A 20080-nucleotide genomic window follows, 5' to 3' on the forward strand; every position below is an offset into this window, starting at 1 on the left:
GATGGCCGGTCCCACGTGTCTCGTCGCACCCACGGATCTCAGCTGTGCTGCAGATGTAGGTTGAGGTCGGAGAGGTCTGGGAATCCAGGTCTCGTCGGGCTCTGAAGTCTGGATCCTCGAGGGAAGACGACAAAGGTAAGCCGCTGGACGCTTGATGGTGCCTCCAGTTGCAGGGTGGACACTCCTTGCCCACAAGGGAGATTCTTCAGTCTTCTGTGGAGAAGAACGTCGAAGGCCAGAGTTTCTTCTTGTTGAATAGTTCAGGATAATCTAATTTGGAATGGGACCAGCTCCTACCTTTATTCTCCTAAAGGGGGCTGCACTACTGACTAGGTCCCTCCCCTGGGTGGGACCAGGAAGGGGGGTGGCTACACCCCCTATCCTTTGTCCGGTTTCCCGCCAGAGCTGGGGCAGGGATGCCCCAGCAACTGGTTTGAACCGGTGTATGCACAGGGCACCTGGTGTGCCCCAGGCATGTCTCATTCCTTTCAGGCCTCCCTACCTCAATACACAAAATCCTGTCTGGGGTGGTGCTAGCACCTCCCAAGGCAGGAAACCCTTTGTCCAAGCCATCCTCGCTGGAAGGACTCCCAGCAGCAGGAGGTCAGACTTGTATCTGTGGTGGCAGCATCTATTTTGTGATGCTGAGGCTCGAGTTAACTTTAACCGGGGTTCACAGTTACATAAATGTCGTGTCCCTCTAGAAGGGTGGAATGCTACCCCCGTCGCCAGAATTGGTGAGGGGGTAGTATTCCAAATCGTATGACACCTTACTCGACATGTTTTGATAATGTTATACCAGAGTTAGCATTTAACCGCGAGGTTGATAATGTACTTAAGAGTATATGGTATAGCGTTATCATGGAACAGCTATTAGGACTTGGTTCCGCAAGCTGCAAACGGGCTCAGCTCATGCCAGAGCACCATCTCACATAATTCCAAGCACTCTGCCTTCAGGATTGATAAGGCCTGCCATAGGAGTGATAGGAGTATATGTGTCCATTTTGGGGTTAGATATAGTTATACTATATCTACAGCAAAGGGTGATTACACCACCTTGCCCCAGCTGTCTTACCAGCCAGTTGTATCTGTTTAGATGGCTAGCCAGGGGTGGCATAATACATGCTAAGGGCCCCTGGTAGGCCCTGGGTACACCTATGCCCTGGGTACAGGGACTGATAAGGTGGCCCAGTACCAATTGGTAAATGCACCTAAAGTACATGGTTGTCAATTTAGAGAGAGAACAGCTAGGCTGTGGGTCTGATTAGCAGGCCCACAGCCAGGGAAAGTCGTAAACCAGTGAAGCAAAAAGCAAAAATCTGGGGTGACCATAGGATTGCAGACCCCACTCTCCTACAAGATACCCCAGCAATACCAACCCCGGTGGTGGGTCTGCAAACCAATAATCACACCAGAAAGTCCTGGAGGACGGAACGGCCAAAGAAGCCATCCCTTCGGACTTGACTGTCCAGGCAGTAATGTCGTGCGAACATGTGCAACGAGGCCCACGTAGCTGCCTGGCAAATGTCCTGCAAGGGCAACCCCCGGCCCAGGGCAGTAGTAGTCGCCGTGGCCCGAGTGGAATGAGCCCTCAATCCAACAGGGGGCTCCTTCTTAGCCATGGAGTAACATGCCTGGATACACAAGATGATCCACCGGGAAATGGTCCGCTTGTGTACCGCCTTCCCCTTCTTAGCGCCCACGTAACCAACAAAGAGTTGGTCATCCACCCGGAACTGGCGTGTGCGATCCAAGTAAAATGAAAGCGCACGTTTTGGGTCCAGACGGTGGAGCCGCTCTTCCTCTTTAGAGGGATGCGGAGGCGGAAAGAAGGTTGGCAGGGTGATGGACTGCTCGATGTGGAAGGCTGAGACAACCTTGGGCAGGAAAGATGGCTTGGTACGCAACACAACCTTGTCCGGATGGACAGAAAGGAAAGGTGGAGTACAAGAAAGTGCCTGGAGCTCACTCACTCTCCTGGCAGAGGTGATGGCAACCAGGAAAGCAGTCTTCAGCGTTAGAAGGCGAAGAGGACAGTTGTGAAGTGGCTCAAAGGGAGCGCACATCAGGAAAGTAAGAACAAGGTTCAAGTCCCACTGGGGCATCACGAAGGGAACAGGAGGGAACATGTGTGTGATGCCCTTAAGAAATCTATTTACAATAGGGGACTTGAACAGAGAAGGCTGATCAGGCAGCCTTAAGAAGGCAGAAAGGGCAGAAAGGTAGCCCTTGACAGTGCCCAGAGCAGAGCCCTGCTGGGCAAGAGAAAGAAGAAAGAGGAGAACCTCAGAAAGGGGGGCAGAGTGGGTCCACAGCCTTTGCTGTGCACCATGCCACAAATCTGTTCCACCTGCAGGCGTATACCGACTTTGTGGAGGGACGCCTGGCTGCCAGAATGGCATTACAGACTTCGGGAGGCAAGTCAAATGGCCTCAACTGTCACCGCTCAATCTCCAAGCTTGTAGGTGGAGGCTGGACAGGTTCGGGTGGAGGTCCGTCCCCTGCTGCTGCGACAGAAGGTCCTCCCGAAGAGGCAGACTAATCGGGGGATCGACTGACATGCTGAGTAGCTCGGGATACCTGTATCTTCGTGCCCAGTCCGGAGCCACAAGGATAACCTGGGCCCGGTCGCGCCTGATCTTCTTCAGCACTCTGGGCAGAAGTGGTATAGGCGAAAAGGCGTACAATAGACCGCAACTCCACTCGCGACGAAAAGCGTCTCCGAGCGAGCGCCGCCATGGAAATTCCAACGCGCAGAACTGATGACATTGCGCGTTCTCTTCGGTGGCGAATAGATCTAACCAAGGCTCTCCCCATTGCTGAAAGAGGCCTTGCGCCACGTCCGAGCTCAGACGCCATTCGTGATCCATCATGCACCGACGGCTGAGTTCGTCCACCCTGGCATTCAGAGAACGTGCCAGGTGTTGAACCACCAGGGTCACGCCCTGACGTTCCAGCCACTGCTAGAGGCGCAGAGCCTCCTGGCATAGGGTCCACGACCCCACCCCGCCCTGTTTGTTGCAGTACCACATGGCGGTGGTGTTGTCCGTGAACACCTGCACTACACTCCCCCGGACAGAGGGGAGGAATGCCTTCAGTGCTAGACGAATCGCCCGTAACTCCAACAGGTTGATGTGGAGCCGGGCCTCCGCCGGAGACCAGAGGCCTCTGATCTCCGCCTCTCCCATGTGGCCACCCCAGCCCTGGAGGGACGCGTCCGTCACAACTACGTGCTCCGGATGGGGTAGGGAGAGGGATCTGCCACTGACCCAATCGCGGTCCGTGAGCCACCACTGCAACTGTCTCACAGTGCCCTCCGAGATCAAGACATGGTTGGACAAGCTGCCCTGATGCTGGGCCCACTGAAATTTCAGGTCCCACTGCAGAGCCCACATCCGCCACCGGGCGTGACGCAACAGAAGGATGCAGGAGGCCATCAGTCCCAGAAGCCGCAGCGTCAACCTGACCGAGACTCAGGATAAAGGCTGGAAGAGTGGAATCAGAGCCTGAATATCCCGAACCCGCTGTTCGGGAGGGTAAACTTGAAACTGCGCAGAGTCCAGAACCGCTCCGATGAAGAGGAGCTTCTGAGAGGGACACAGGTGAGACTTCGGCACATTGATGGAGAACCCCAGCAAGTGCAGGAGGTCGGCCGTAGTCTGGAGGTGGCTGACTGTCTGGGGCGAGCCCGCCTTCAACAACCAGTCGTCGAGGTAGGGGAAGACTGACACCCCAATATACGCAGATGAGCTGCGACCACCGCCATCACCTTCGTGAACACCCGTGGGCGCTGGTAAGGCCGAAGGGGAGCACGGTAAACTGAAAGTGCTCGTGGCCTACCGTGAACCGCAGGTAACGCCGGTGGGCCGGCAGGACGGGGATGTGAAAATAAGCGTCCTGCAAGTCCAACGCTACCATCCAGTCTCCGGGGTCCAGGGCAGCTAAGACCTGAGCCAAAGTCAGCATCTTGAACTTCTCTTGCCGGAGGAAGCTGTTGACGTTCTGTAGGTCCAAGATAGGGCGCAGGCCCCCCTTGCCCTTCTTGGCCACCAGAAAGTAGTGGGAGTAACATCCACACCCTACTTCTGGCCCAGCAACGCGCTCGATGGCCCCCTTGGCCAAGAGGGCCGTGACTTCCTCTTGCAGAAGTTGCAAGTGATCCCCCGACACGCGGTGGAATTGCGGTGGCATGGCTGGAGGGGTCGCCTCGAAGGGGAGGGAGTAGCCCCTTCGGACGATTTGCAGCACCCACCTGTCCGACGTGACAGTGCGCCAGTGGGAGTGGTGATGGCGAACCCTGCCTCCCACAGGCGTCACATGGGCCTGAAAACTCGGAAGGTTTTGAGGCAGGTGCTGCGGAGGGAGGTGTGGACTGGCCTCGCCGCTGACCCCGACCGCCGCCACGGCGGTTTCCACGGCCGCCACTGCGCTGCTGGGCATTCTGCGGTGCGTGGCTGGCAGCACGTGTGGGGACGCCCCTTCCGTGGCCACGAAAGGAGCGAAAGGCACCCGATTGCTGGCGCGTGGCCGAAAGGCCTAAGGACTTGGCCGTAGCCCTGGAGTCCTTAAAGCGCTCCAGCACATGGTCTGCCTTGTCGCCAAAAAGGCGACGGCCATCGAACGGCATGTCCAGAAGAGTGGCCTGGACATCGGCCGAAAAATTGGCGGACCTCAACCAGGCGTGGCGTCTAACCGCCACCGTCGTTGCCATCGCCCTGCCCAGTGAGTCCGTGGTATCCAGCCCACACCGGATAGAGTATCGTGCCGCATCTCGACCCTCCACAAGGGCTTGGGCGAGTTTAGCCCGGACCTCCTCCGGGCATTGTGGCAGCACGTCCGCGACCGTGTCCCACAGGGTGTGGGTGTAGCGGCCCAAGAGACACGCGGTATTGACAGACCGCAGTCCTAAACTCAGGGACGAGAACACCTTCTTTCCGAACTGTTCATATCTCTTGGATTGCCGATCGGGTGGGGCCGTCGGGAATGCGGTTTGGGAAGTGGAGGTCTGGATAACCAGGCTCTCGGGGTGGGATGGGTGGACAAAAAGCAAGGGTCGCCCCGAGCCGGGCGGTAGCGTCTGGCCACGTTCCTATCCACAGGCGGACCTGTGGCGGGCTTGGACCAAGTGCCCACAAGAACGTCACATAAGGCTTCATTAAACGGCAGCAGAGGCTCACTGGAGCTTGCCTGCGGTTTAAAACCTCAGTGAGGAGGTTAGTCCTCACGGCCGCAACGGGGAGCTCAAGGCCCAAGGCCTTGACTGCCCTTGTCAACACTACTCTATAAGCAGCCCCCTCCTCCGTAGCCACGGTGGGAGGGAGACAAATCCAGTGTCTGGCGAGGTGTCAATACCACTGGCCTCCCCAAGCTCATATGTCCAGTCCTCTTGAGACTGGCACTCCTGTGCCAGAGGGTCCTCAGACCCCTCCCAATCACCTCCGTCACCAGTCTCCTGTAACCCAGGGTCAACAGACTGGACCTCCTCATGGAAATAAAAATCTCCAAAGGCCGTCTGAAGCGGCGCCCAACGGCGCCGTTCCGGCGCCAGAGTCGGACCGAAGGGAAGATTGGGGACGGCGTCCACAATGGGCGCCGGGGGCGACACCCTCGGGGCCGGTGAGGTCGACCGGCAACGCCCCGGATCCGGAAGCGGGCCGAAGCGCCCGACCCGCTAGGGCCTCCAGCCGGGACCGCTGGACCCGGAGGCGCCGCGGGACCCGGCTGAGGAGGGAGGGACCTCATGGCCATGAGGTACCGCTCGACCTCCTCCGGCGTCGCGCCGTGCCCAGGGACCCGTAGGTGTGGGGCAGGCGGCGACGCTTGCGACTCTCTTGGAGCCGCGTGGGCGGTGTCGCCTGAACCCCCGGCCGCATCGTGCGAGCGTCGGGGAGGGTCGGAGGAGCGATGATGCCGCTCCGACCTCTCATGCCTCTTACCTGAGGACTTGGATCCCGACGACCAATGTCCACTCCCGGAGCTGCGGGAGTGGACATTGGTCTCCGACCCCGCGACCGGTCCCTCGACCTCCCGTGGGACCGGGACCTGGAATGGCGCGGGCCGACTGCCGGAGCTCGAGCCGCTTGCGGGACCGCTCCCGCCTAGCCTTCGACGTCAGGGCCCGGCAGTCGGAGCAGGTGCGGTCGTCGTGGTCGAGGCCTAAGCACTTCAGGCACCGGCGATGGGGTCCGTGACCGACATTAGTCGGTCGCACTTCGAACAGGGCTTGAACCCGGGCATCCCTACCGGCACCGTTGGAGTCAAAGACTCTATTAGAGAAATGATCAAAAAGATCAAAAAGTTTAGTCAAAAAATGACTAGGGGTAGAGCTTCTCCGGATCTGCGCTAGCTGGCGCGGAAAAAAGAAGAACTTACGTCAGCGCGCATGGGCGGCGTCTAAGTACTCCGACGACGTCATTCCGGCGCCAACGACGGACGCGGAGCCGTGGACGACGCCTACCGACGCGCAGGGGTATTGCTACGCAAAACTTTCCGGATCCAGTCTGACGCCTGGGGATATTCTAAGGTAAGGAATCTATCACTAACGTGTCTCTTTCAGATAAACTAAACAGTTCAGAGAACTTACCCCGGTAAAACAAGCATCTTCAAATAGGTTGTGTCCCCAATGAATGTCGCTGATTCGCCTTCTTTGAAAATGTTCAGTGCTGCACGTTTAAATAGAGCATGCCACCCTAATTATGCAGCTTTTATGACTAATGAAGGCGTGGCGGTGGCGCCAGTAATACGCCTGCTCCCGATCAGAAAGTGAGAATTAACGCGCACAAGCTGTTGGCGCTCAGGTCTGTCTCCCTTGGGAGGAAACATGGCGACTATAAGTCTCGTTGGCGGCAGCGCTTCGCTCTGCAACACCAGCAAGACCTAAAAACATCTATAGCCGACTGAAAGGCCATCCTTGGAGAGCGAATAATATCGGAAGTTGAAAAAGATTGACGCTTTCTCTACAAAGGGATGAATTGGTACACGAAGCAAACAATTACGTTCCCAAAATGAATTGCATTGCAGCGGTCTCTCCAATAGTACCAAGCAGACTGCACTGAGGAATTTCAAGTTACCTTATTTTTTCAATTAATAAAGGGAAGATGAGTCGCCCGCTCGCCCTTTCTTCCTTCACCAGTCCTATGATACCAACAGGCCCTAGCAACGGGCGACTCCGGCGGGCTACGCGTCTCAAAACACTAGGGCACGCACTAACATTTGGAACAACCGGCGGCCATATTAGGTAAGAGAAACTAATCTGAGGACGGGGTTCTGACATCTCGCTAAAACAGGCTACAGCTGCAGCGGTCGAAAAGATCTTTCTTATTTGCGCGGTTCCGGTGCTTTAAGGACAACGAGCTTTCAAATAGAAATAAAAAGACTGTCCACGACAGCATCTTGAACGTCACAGATAAAAGTGATCTCATGCCACGCCGCGCCTATCACTGAATGCTCCTGAACGAGTGAAGACCTACTACCAGGGTGGCTTCCACGTCCTGATAAACTAGAAACTCCCAGTTGTTATTCAGAAAAAAATACACGTGACAGATAACTTCACGCTTTTCTAAAAGTTTTCCAAATGATTCCTTCTACGGATCTTCCATATTGTATTAATATAGAATGACTTCAAACCGTTTCAGACAATTAACTTTTATTAGCCACGTCTTCGTGGTGGTTCGACAAAAACTACAAAGTATACTGTTTAAAGATGGCCTTGGGGCGCTCTTGCGGATGCACGTAAACGCTTTGTTATGGTGCAAAACCCCCGGCAATTCAAATTAAAGATTCCCAATACCGTATCAACGAATGCTGGTCAATTAGCGCTCGTTGACTCTGTTTGCTGACGTTCAAAATACAAGAACATTCAGGAGATACGATTCACTTCTTTGATTAGCCCACAAAAATGTCCGACACGCTGACAAGGAATTGACTATTAGTTTCACAAACACGTGTATATGCCGTTGGGAACCCAAACGCACGAGCCCGGCATTCTCCCAACCACACAGTGCGCGTGCCTGTCTGCTGAGTAGGGAAAGTTTTCTTGACAGACTTCGCTACCCCCACCTTCCTCTCTTTTGCGTTCAACAGATGGTCATCGTTGACAGTGGGTGCCGGGTCGGAGGATGAATGGCGCAACCTTCGCCATCTTCGACAGCAAGGAGAGAGCCCTGAAACTTGAAGAGAGCTTTGAGAAGCAGCCCCGCTGTGGCTTCCACACCATCCGATGTAAGAACCCGGCAGAAAGCCAGTCTGTCCTGTGACGGGTGGTTGGAGGAAAGGGTGACATAGCGAGGAAGAGGGTTAACCGACGCTCCTTGTTCCCCGCAAAGGCCATAGGGTTCCTCGGTTACTTTTAAATCTTTGTATTGTTTTGTACCTTTAGCACAGCACACATGCGTTAATGTCAAACTGTTTGTTCGATGCTACTACTGCACCTCATGCATTTGGTGTAAATATGGTTGAGACACTATCGGTACCGTTTAGAATTAGTTCGGATTAAACAGTTTAACAACCCTTTATTAGCCACGTTTGTCTCTGGATAAGCACGAGTATTACATACATGCCAACATTTTAGACAAGAACATTTTAAAAATAAAAATTCTGTAGAATATATTTCTCCCATTGACTGCTATTGAAGCAGAGGCAATTTCACTGCCATAATAAAGCCATTTTATGCTTTAAAAATCGTGAGTTTCCCGTTAGAATCAGGTCTATTGGCGTTTATGGTATTAATCTCAAAACGCAAACTGAGACTAGAAGTAACACTACGTTGTACATATGTACATACAGATCGTGCGAGGCTTGTATTCAGAGCGTTCTTAGGAGAGGCTATGATCTGGCAATGAATGAAAGTGTGTCTCTTTGGCTGAGTCTCGGACCCTGACAAATTGGGTGATTAACAGTGCTACACGAGATGCACTTTCAAAAGTTGTCAATTATTTGTTTTCCAAATTTCAGAAGTAATAGGCCACGCTCGATGTGCGCTGAAATGAAATAAGTATTTATGTATGCTATTATGTTATTTAGAGTTTAATTTTCCATTTTTTCCCCTTCCATTTCTTGCATTAAAGCGTGGTCGTTGCTTGGATTTTTGCATTTTACCGTCCTCTTGTAAGTTTGGTTTTCTTCCAAGTAATACGATGAATTAATACTTGAAGCAGTTTTATGTGATGCAGGAAGCACGTCGCGTAGCTAAAGCTGGCCCGCATGGGTCGTCATCAAATTTACTTTGACAGCGTGACGTGGTGACGTTTCTTTAGTTATTTGCTGATGAGTTCATGATCGTTGACATTTCTATTTAATGGGACCCGTTTTTTTCCCCTATATGGGGCTAGCTATAAGTAGGCAGAGTTTTGTATTATCCAGTGTGGCAGGAACTTGTACTTGGATTGTGGTGACTCGAATTTTGGTTATGAAATCTGTTTCAAGCGTGCAACTTTTTTTTTTTTTTTGCCAATGTTTCCTGGTTGTTGCAGCCAATGGTGAAGTTGGGAATTTCAACTTGGAGTCGGGAGGAGTTTAATTGCTCATAGTTGTGTGCCAGCCAGCCCTGGATTTGGCAATGTCTGCTGCTTGCTTTCTCTCATATTGGATTTACGTTGAAGTAAGCAGTTGACATCTGTTTGGACCGTGGATCCCATTGACCGACAAGACTCTCAGCTAAGACTGGGTGTGCTCAACTTCTTAATGTACTTTGATTGAGGTTAGCTAGGAAGAATCAGAAAGTGAGAATTATCACAGCATGAGGCCCAAAGTAATAATTATCACAGCATGCCGAGAGGCGCCCCACTCTGCTGGAGCACTCAACTGCGCATTAATTATAGTTGAGTGCTCCAGCAGCCTGGGGCGCCTGTTGACATGCTGTGATAAGTGGGGTCTCATGCTGTGATAATTGTTACTTGCGCCGCCTGATGTGTTGCGCATTAAAGCGCACAAGCTGTTCCACTGTGAAGCGCGTTCACAGACCTGAATTGGCTCGTGCACAGACCTGAATCGGCTCGTGCCCAGGTCTGTCTCCCTTGGGAGGAAACACGGCGACTATAAGTCTCGTTGGCGGCAGCACTTTGCACTGCAACGCCAGCGAGACCTAAAAAGCACAGTCCAACTGGTGTGCGCTAATGAAAGGGTAACCACCCCAGGATAGGACGACCTGAGACCTGCCAAGTACAAGCCTATTGGGGAGGGAGAAAGCCCGCAAGGACGCGCTGAACTGCCAAATCGGCATGGGTATCAAACAAAAGGACCGCATCAAAGGACAGGTCAACAAGGCTGACTGCAAATATTCTCCGGGAGGCGCCATCCCGCAACCAAGCATGGCGTAGTAGTGCAACCGAACCAGCCATAGCTCGGCCTAAGGAATCCGAGGTATCCAGGGCTGAGCAGTAAATTCCGCCAGATCATGGCAGTCACAGATAAGATGGAGGAGGTCAACACGAGCGCCCTCAGAGGTGGAAGATAGAAGAGACTCGGCCGAGTTCCAAAGGGCAGAAGTAGCTCGAGCCAAGACACACACTGTATTGAGTGAGCGAAGAGCCGTGCTAGTGTAGGTGAAAATATTATGACCCCACGATTCCACCCATCTGGACTACCTTAGGGAGGCAGCAGCAGCTGAGGCACGGAAGGAAAGGCAGCTTGCAGAACAAACCCCTGAATGTCTGGAAGAACAAATAAGGAAACTGGATCATTTGGAGCAGGGCGGTGGCGGTGCATGATAAAATGAGCCACCGGATCACCCAACGCCGCCTAGCCAAATGTGCCCAGAAGGGCATCATAAAGAGAGGCTTCGAAAGGCAGAAGCGATGCTACATTCCCCGAACCGTGGTGGAGGACATCCAACAGGGGGTCAACAGGCAGGGGGACTGAAGGGGGCTACATACTCAAAATGCAAGCGGCTAAGGAAACCCATATAAATGACGCACCAGCCTCAGTAGTCCTCCGAGGAGGGGTCAGTAACTCATAAGTGGGGGAGGGCTGTAAACTGAGCCTCCCACCCCAAGGGGGTTGTCCAATGAACGGAGGATTAGCTCAATGTCCAAAAGGAAGCCCCATGGATGAATGAGGGTCCTGACTGGGCTCCTGAGGAGGCAGAGAGTCCGCCAGAGCCACAAATTCCAAAGGGGGAAGAGGCAAGGACGGATTCGGCATTGACGGACTTCAGGACGATGTCAAACTCCCACCGAAAGCCTCCGGAGAGGAGCAGAGGTTGCGCCAGGGCGACCTTGTCCGGCGCTGACTCAGCCCCGTCCGGCGCCGACTCCGCCTCAACCACAACAGGGTCCAGTTTCGAAGAAAGGAACGGTGTTCGGAGCCAGGGAGGCAAGTCTAGAGCGCCGGACCGGGGCAGACTCAGCCTCAACCACAACAGGCTCGGACGCTGAAGTAGTCGGAGCCGACTGCCTCCGTAAAGGCAGCCGCCTGTCAGGATGGCTGAGGTGGACTCTGAGCCAAGCTGCGAGTACCAGCAACCACCAGCGACGCCACAGGGAGCCCCGCTGGACTATGTGGCACAGTGGGGGTGCTATAGGCAGAAGAGGAGGACCCAGCCGGGCCGCTCCGCGCCTTGACGACGCCATACCTCCATGATCCCTAGGGGCAAGGGGCTCAGTCGGTGCCTGGGGCGAACCCGCCGGCAAGTCCACCAGAGACCCCGCACGCAGCGGAGGGTACGAGGACGCCCCAGGGAGAGGAGGGGACCCAATGGAAGGCTGCAGTGCCGCGGCATAGGCTGCCATCTGGGTCCGAGTCGCTCCTGCACCAGGAAAAGGCGGATAGGGGATGGACAACTCGCGGGGGCAAGTCCGGAGAAACCCGGGAACTAGTGCCCGAGAACAGAAGGAAGGGAGGTGGAGGACCTCGGTGACAGGCCCCTTACCAGGAAGGGGCAAGCGACGCACGCGGGAACTAGACGGCGACCATCGCCGCAAACGGAACCCACTGACACCGGAACCTGCAGTTGAAGAGGAGGCTGGGGACGGGAAGATTCTGACTGGGACAAGCAAGCCGAAAGTAGCTTCATCCGGCGCTCCCGCCAGGACTTCGGCTTGAGTTATTGGCAGGCTTCGCAATCCATCGAGTCATGGTGTTCGCCCAGACACCACATGCAGATAAGGTGTGGGTCCATCGCGGATATTTGCCGCGAGCAGGAGGCACATGTTTTAAAGCCCGAAGGCATCGCACACTGTTCAAGACGCGAAAGCATTAAAGGGACTTGAAAACAGGCCAGAAGAACCGCTTACTCCGGATCCGTGTTGCATGCAGAAAAGAAGGAAACTAACGTCTGTGCGCCGGGAGAGACTTATATGACCTCGATGACGTCACGTCCGAGGATGACACTCAGGGCGGGGTCGTGTGGCGTCATCCCCGGTCGCGCATAGGTGCCGCTGCAAAAAAATCCAGATCCAGTCTGACGCCTTGGGATAATTCTAAGTAAAGGAATCTGCGGCTAGATATCTCTATCAGATAAAATAACATGTTATCTTTTATAAACATGATCAGGACTATAAGTGCCTAACTCAATAGTGCATGTACAACTATTTTAATCTGTAATATAGCACAATCCGTGCGGTTATGAATACACAAAAATAAAGTTATGTTCATCTAACATTACCAAGGCTGTAAGTGCGTGTACATGAAAGCGATGTCTTCGTTGTAAAAAGCGGCTAGTCGCATGCTACGGCAATGCTTTATATGGAAAAGCGTGCTGAATAGAAAGAAAAAATTGGAAAAGTAAACTATGTGTGCATTAATGTGTATAATACAAAATTGTAAGTGTACATGAAAGCGGCGTCTTCATTTTAAGAAGCAGCAATGGCTAGTCACATGCAACATGTTATTTGAAACATGCTATTTAGAAAGAAAAAAGACAACTTCAACAATGTGCGCAATAATATATGTATCACATAAAAGTGTAAAAAAATGTACTCAAAAGTAAAAGCATTGCCAATGTAAATCACCTACATATAAAGTAATCCTTCATATTAAGAAATGAGTCAGATGGTATCAAATGCTTGCACTGAAATATTACACCTCATAAGAGTTAGATAAACTTAGCATCACACCACTGTGTATAAATCGCAGAGAGCGCTCCTTCCTCGCGTGTGTCTTTGGATTGGATAAGTGGCGCCATTTGGAAAGTGCCATTTATATACCGACTACTAAATGTCATCTGACTATTGGTAAAATGCCGGCGGCCATCTTTAAATGTCGTATTCAAGTTAGTTGTGTATAAAGTGACTAGATTAACAAGAGTATACAAATCTCATCTCGAAAGACAAAGCAGAATCTAGAAAACCCTCAGTATGCCCTGTTAAAGCATTACAAAAGGGATGCCGTGTAATTATGTTAATAGACAATTTGAAAGGGCTATTTATATACTGGCTACTAAACATCATGTAATTAAGGTAAAATGTCAGCAGCCATCTTTAAAAGTCGCATTAATCGCCCATTTAGAGTATAAAGTATAGGAGTGAACAACAGTAAAATCTTATCACGGCAGATTGAGCAATTACTAAAAATCCTCAATATGTCCTATTTAGACCAGGAAAAGAAAAAAAAGAGTACCCTGTAATTATATCAAAAAACATTTTAAGAGTGCTAATTATATACTGGCTACTAAATGTCATGTGACTAATGGAAAAACACAGCAGCCATCTTACATTGTCGCAATTGAACAATAATGTGCACAATGTATGAGAGGTGAACAATAGTATGCACATCTTATCAAGGAAGATAAGACAAAATCTTCTAATTATGTCAAAAAGCAGTAAATAGTGTGCATTGAAAAGTTTAGCCCAAATATTTTGAGGGATGTTGAGATAAAAAAAGAACGCCAGACACAGGTGACCAATACTAGAGTTATAGGCACTGGCGAGAAATACATATCCAGCATAAGCTCTGGTAAACTTTTAGGGAAAATATCTCATTGTATTTAAGAACGAGAATTAATTTAAATGGCAAAGAGAGTGGAACACTCAACAAATATCCCTGGAGCTTGAATTGAATATCGACAATGAACTGCAAAATTGGTTGGCAAACTGATGTTATTATGAATAAAATGCTGTAGCATCTATAGGTTTGTATTTTCTATTTGTTGAGTGTTCCATTATTCTGTATTTTACATCATTATAGGATTCCGGCTTATCTTCCTTGATAACACGTGTATACTCTAGTTAACCCCTTATACATTAAGAACATTGTTGATTAATTGACAATTGAAGATTGTCACCAGCGGCTTATCATTAGTCACATGATGTTTAGTGTGTACGTTAAATAATTAGCACTCTTAAAATGGCTTTTGACAATTACAGGTCATCCCTTTTTTCATGCCTTAACAGGACATACTAAGGGTTTTCTAGATTTTGCTTGGTCTCCGTGACAAGATTTATATACTCTTGTTAATCCCGTTATGTTATACACACACTTAACGTGAATACGAAATTTTAATATGTTCGCCGGCGTTTTACCAACTGTCACATGACATTCAGTAGCTGGTATATAAATAGCATTTTCAAAATGGTGCCACTTATCCACGTCGTAGATACATACAAGGAAAGCGCACTTTCTGCGATTTATACACGCCAATGTGATGCAAGTTTATCTAACACTTCTGAGGCGTTATATTTCAGTGTACGCTTTTGCTGCTTTCCCGATACCATCTGACTTGTTTCTCAAAATGGAGAATTACTTTACATGTAGGCGATTTACATTGGAAACGCTTTTGAGTTAATTTTTTGGCACTTTTGTACAATACATATATTATTGTGCATGTTGACGTTTTGTTTCTACATGGCACACTGTTTCAAATAATGCGTTGCAGTAGCATGACTAGCTGCGTCCGCTCCTTAAAATTAAGAGCTCACTTTCATGAACGCGTACAATTAGTTTTATACACAATGTGCACGCTGTATAAGATTTCTTTTTTTTTCTGCACTCTTTTTCAGATAACTAGTTGCTGTAGCGTGCGACTAGTTGCAGAAGCTTTTTACAATGAAAAACGCACTATCTGCTCAGACACTTACCACCTTGGTTATGATGAAAAATGAACGTAACTTTATTTCTTTGTATACAATAACCACATGCACTGCGTATCATAATTTACTAGTTGTACATGTAATATTAAGTTAGGCACTTACAGCCCTGTTCATGATGTTAATGAAAGAGAACACATTTTATATTATCTAACTACTACATGCGCCAGATATTGCATTTCATTATTTGCACCAGTCCCTTATTAAGGAGAATACCTTTATGGGTTAATCACTATTTGGTTATTTTACACTTTTTTTAGGCCTACGTTCTTTTCCCACTTTCAGTTTTCTTATCGCCACATATATCCGACTGCTGTTTTTTGATACACCTTTACAGGTTGGATAAAACAGGTTAAAGTTTCTCAGCTACTTTACTAGTAATGACCCTTGTACTTGTGGCTGCCTTTAGAATGGTAGGGTATGCTTCTTCATCTGCTTGTAGGTCTTTAGACCCTTGCTTTTAGATACTTGGTTCTTATTAATTATCATTGTATCTTTATATTCACTTATTTAGGACTGATGTTCTACAATGATATCTACATGTTGACTGTACCCGATAAGCACAGCGTAAAGAAGCCGAGAAATTAATTTGCTACATTTCAGGTCTTCATTTACTTGCTTAGTTTCCTTTCTGGAATGGCACAGAGGGGCGAGCATGACAATTTAGGTAACTGCATGAGTGGTTGTTTGCAGTTTTTTCACTTACATGATGGTGGTCCTCATTCACTATATACTGCTCATGTTTGATGTAGTCTTTTTAATCCTGTAATAATGCTATTATTTTGCCTTATCTTTTTTGACTTAGAAACAACAATATTGCACAATGGCATGCATGTGTTGTCCACCCTTGGACAGGATGTGTCACGTTGGATTTATTTGCTTACACCTTCTTGTAATATAGTGTTTGTCTATACTTTGAATGGTGGATGATGGTACGTTATTATTGAAGACATTCACTGAATTTAGGTTATGGTTTATTATTCATAGCCCTGTTGAAGTCGGAGGCTAATAAGCCAAACCACGAAACACGTGTTGACTGTGCAAAGTGCATTACATTACTGGTGTATATGAATTGATGTACAGAAACCCAATTGTGAAATTAAAGATTACAGTCACTTTATGACTCCATGACTGGTTATTCAATTTCTTGTTGAACTCCAAGTATTCGAGACAATTGTCTTGCAATATTTTAACCCTTGTGCTGTGGAATATATCTGGGGCTGTTTGGTAGCCAACTCCTGTTATTGAGCACCGATCATTTGTAATTTATTTTACCTTTCCCCTGATCTAAACAGTTCTGGCTTGGCTACTGTTTCCTTTTTGTTAGTATGTTATATAAAGCAAATCGTGAACTTAAATGAAAAATATCAAGGTTCTCTGTGCAATCATTTTATTTGTTGAAACAAACTTACCAAACTGCTGGATTGCTCTATCTGCACTCCAAGGCAACTCTAAAGTCATGTGCACTCTCCTCCGCTGGTTTTTCGCTCTGCGGTCTGCTTGTAAAGAAATACCAGAGCTTGCAGCCTCAGAAATTATGGCAATATTCTGTAGGAAAAAGAAAATCTTAAAAACGCTTGTTTATAGACATTGTTACTGAATCGCATTGTTACCACATTAACACACATTTCCAATATCTTGATATCATGTTGAACCCCCCCCCCCCAAGAAATAGCACATCTAATTAGGCCAACAAGGCCGGCAAACCATTACCCTTAGACCCTGTTATCAACTTCTGATAAGCTGTGCTAGATGCAGAGTGGAATGGAAACCGGTTTTCCTCAGCAAGGGAGTGAGTAATCTGCGGTTTGAGAATCCACCAGAAAAGCATTACAGTAAGTATGTACCCTGAGTTTTTTCCATTTTTATTTAGTTTTAAAGGAAAATTATAAACATCTTTTCCATTTTTTTGCAGCCAAAACAATCCTTAAAAATACATATATTACCGTATAAAGTACAGATGAAACAAGTAAAAAATAAAGAATTTACATTACATAGTTGAGAAATTCCTGCCATGAACTATTGCATTTTGTAGTTGATCCCATCTAGCATATAATCTCCTAATACTTCATTCCACACCTCTTTTGCAACAAATCTGAAAAAGTTGGAATTTGTTATTTCCAGTTTTTCAAAATAAAGATGCTAGCCATAAGCATGGAGATATAGATCAAGTTAATCCCTTGACGTGACGCCACCATAGTTTGAGACATTTGCCAATAATGTCATCATGTGATCTCTCTGGAGTAATAGGTCAATATTTTTTCATGGTACATTAAATCAATCCTACGCAAATTGTGCTAATGAATTACATGACCATACCTTGTGAACCCAACATCTTGTTTCCTACAAAGTTTGTCTACAACAGAGGACTAATACTCCGGTATTGCTTTCGTAAAAACATTAATTAATAAAAAAAAAAACCTCTCTGTATACTAACACTTTAGCATAAAATTGCACCCTATGATAATTTGCTTCATGAACTATACAGAAATTAACATTTTCCACACATCCGCTGATATTTAATTCATTTTCCCAGTTTTGTGCTACTTTAAGATCTATATCTCCTTTAACCATTAGTTTCTACAACCTCGAAGGCCAGATCATCCCACCTCATTTAATTCAAGGTGTCCAATGTAGAGAGAAATTGCTGAATGTGTGATGTATTCCTATAGGTTCTGTATAGATCCCCTATTCCTGACCCTATTCTGGTTAACAAATTAACTAGCAGCCATCCCATGATGCAGAAACCGTTATCTGATTAAGCCAGACCACAGCACAGGAGCGCGTTATCTGATTAGGTCATAACGCTTGCCATCTAATTAGGCAAGCAATATTCCTCCAGTCCCTGATAAGGCATACGGAGTTCTCAAAACAAATCAAACCTATGACAACCTGGGAAAATCCCTGCGGCCATTGTTTTGATTTCTCAAAGAACTTCAGTAAAAGAATGTGCTAACGACCAGCTCGTATGACATCCTTATTGGCGTATCTATGTCCATCCTTACGTCAATCTCGGCACCTTACAGGTATAAATATTACCGACATTGCCTTAAGCAAACACACGCGGTGGTGACGAGATCGGAGCAGCGAGACTTGCCGAAGCCCAGCAGAGAGCGAAGCCCACTGGCGCTGCCCCGCCTTCCTGACGCGCTGAGAACGAGACGCTGCCTTTCTCCTGCCGAGAAATCCAGCTCCGGCGCTTCCGAGCAGCCCTTGCAGGCAGCTTGGAATATCGAGACCACAGACGAGAGATACCATCCCTCAACCATCCTAGATCTCAGGTACAGAACTGAATAACCCCTTGCAGAGAATTCTTGAGTCAGTCACTTGGCAAAACAAACTTAACTCAAACTGCTACTTTCTACTCCAGCCCACGTATTAGGCTTAGGTCAGGTACACCGGGGTAGGCGTGGTTAGAAGCACCAGTTGAGTACGATTAGTTAAATGTATATGTGTATGTATATATTCTATCCATTTTAAATAGCATATGGCTTAGAAACCATATCAATGCTTTTACAGTATTATTTCATAATTCTGCTTTTATTGTATGCACTTTACTTAACCATAAGTATTGCAATAATATCGATTCATTTCTCTTGTACGAGAAAAGAGACTGATCAATAAATAACATCTTTTATTGAACACGCCCGTCTCTTCCTTTTCTCTACAATCTGGTGAAACTAAGAATGCACGTACTGACTGAGTAAAATAAGTTGTCTTTTGTTTTCACACGACTCTACAGATACACTCTTGATTAGGGGAGAGCAAAGTTGTCATGTTCTATGGTTGTCAGAAACTAAATCCCTTCTTGTCTATCCAGGGAGGTTCAACTCCTCCTTGCCTATTCGAGAAAGTTTCTAGTGAACTCTGAGCTAGCTGGCAAACCCAAAACTTTAAGTCTAATATCGACAGTAGAAGACCTAGTTAACGTCTGGTCTAGGTCTATACTATTGGAGGTATTATTCCAATGCGCAGAGCCTATTGGGATAATAGGAACTACACTACATGGCGCCCAACGTTTGGAAAGGCGATAAAACTAACGCAAGACTTTAGAGTAACTCAGTCGTGGCTCTTTCACTCAGACCCTTTTTTCCCATAATACTCCAAAGACGTCTGGAGTGGGTGAGAGGTAAAATCCGCCAAACCTCGCAGGAGGGAACTCCTATGTATGGTTCTTGGTTCAATCAACGTTGAAGGATACACTGTTCCAAAATATTGTGCATCTAATCTTTGTTTCCATAAGGAACCTGATCTGCAAACAAACAGAATAACCTTCCTGACAGTAAAATGTCAGAAAGTGATGATGAAAGAGAGAGAGTTAGATTAGCAGCTGAACTAATAGAAGCTGATAATACTATGCAAGAAGCAGACCCGGATATAAAACTCATCCTGGTCAACATAAGAAGATCTATAACGTTAAAACTTATAGAAAATGGACTGACACCAAGAGGTGGTACAGTCATATTCGTAATTGAGGCACACGAATATCGGCAGACAGAGGTATTCTATTCATGGATAAACTTTCCAGCAGCAAATGCTGTAACAAAGGACTTCCACTATTATAAAATAGAGGAACCTCCTAATGAGTACACTCCTTTCGAGGAAGTGGAAGTACCACTCAAATTCCAAGAGCACCTGCTCTTGTTTAATGGCGCCCTAAAACATAATAATCACATCACCAGGCTCGGTCCACTAGGTAGACCAGGAGCAACGTGGCCGGTCCTAGCCGGATACACACCACATCCAGACATCGAAAGAATGTCTGCAGCAGATCTTTTAGTACAACTAAAACAATTAATTAAAATATATAGACAATTAGTCCAATATGTAATGCGGACTTCAACTGTCCAACCAGTAATTAAAATTCCACAGCTGACCCCTCATCAGGGGAACACAAATAAAATTACACCACAGAACATACAGTCCTGCCTAGGTAAAGTACCAGCTAAACGGGAACAAATACCATTCTGGTTAGCACAAAAAATCACCCAAATAGAGGCGGTATTTCCAGATACCACCCCGGTAGAAAAACACAGTTTTCTGACTGTCTTCCAATGGGA

General features: G+C 47.9%; 1 protein-coding gene across 6 annotated transcripts in view; it reads right to left on the minus strand.

Moving 5' to 3' along the window:
- Positions 1-20080, minus strand: part of SBNO1 (strawberry notch homolog 1) — a 1344504-nt gene that overhangs the window by 335026 nt on the left and 989398 nt on the right. For all 6 annotated transcript variants that reach the window (XM_078667602.1, XM_078667600.1, XM_078667599.1 and 3 more), the window contains one exon: positions 16433-16568. In XM_078667602.1, coding sequence (XP_078523728.1) covers positions 16433-16568 — 136 coding nt within the window. The remainder of the gene's footprint in view (positions 1-16432; positions 16569-20080) is intronic.

This window comes from Lissotriton helveticus, chromosome 11 (assembly GCF_964261635.1).
Source record: "Lissotriton helveticus chromosome 11, aLisHel1.1, whole genome shotgun sequence".
In the NCBI taxonomy this organism is placed as follows: Eukaryota; Metazoa; Chordata; class Amphibia; order Caudata; family Salamandridae; genus Lissotriton; species Lissotriton helveticus.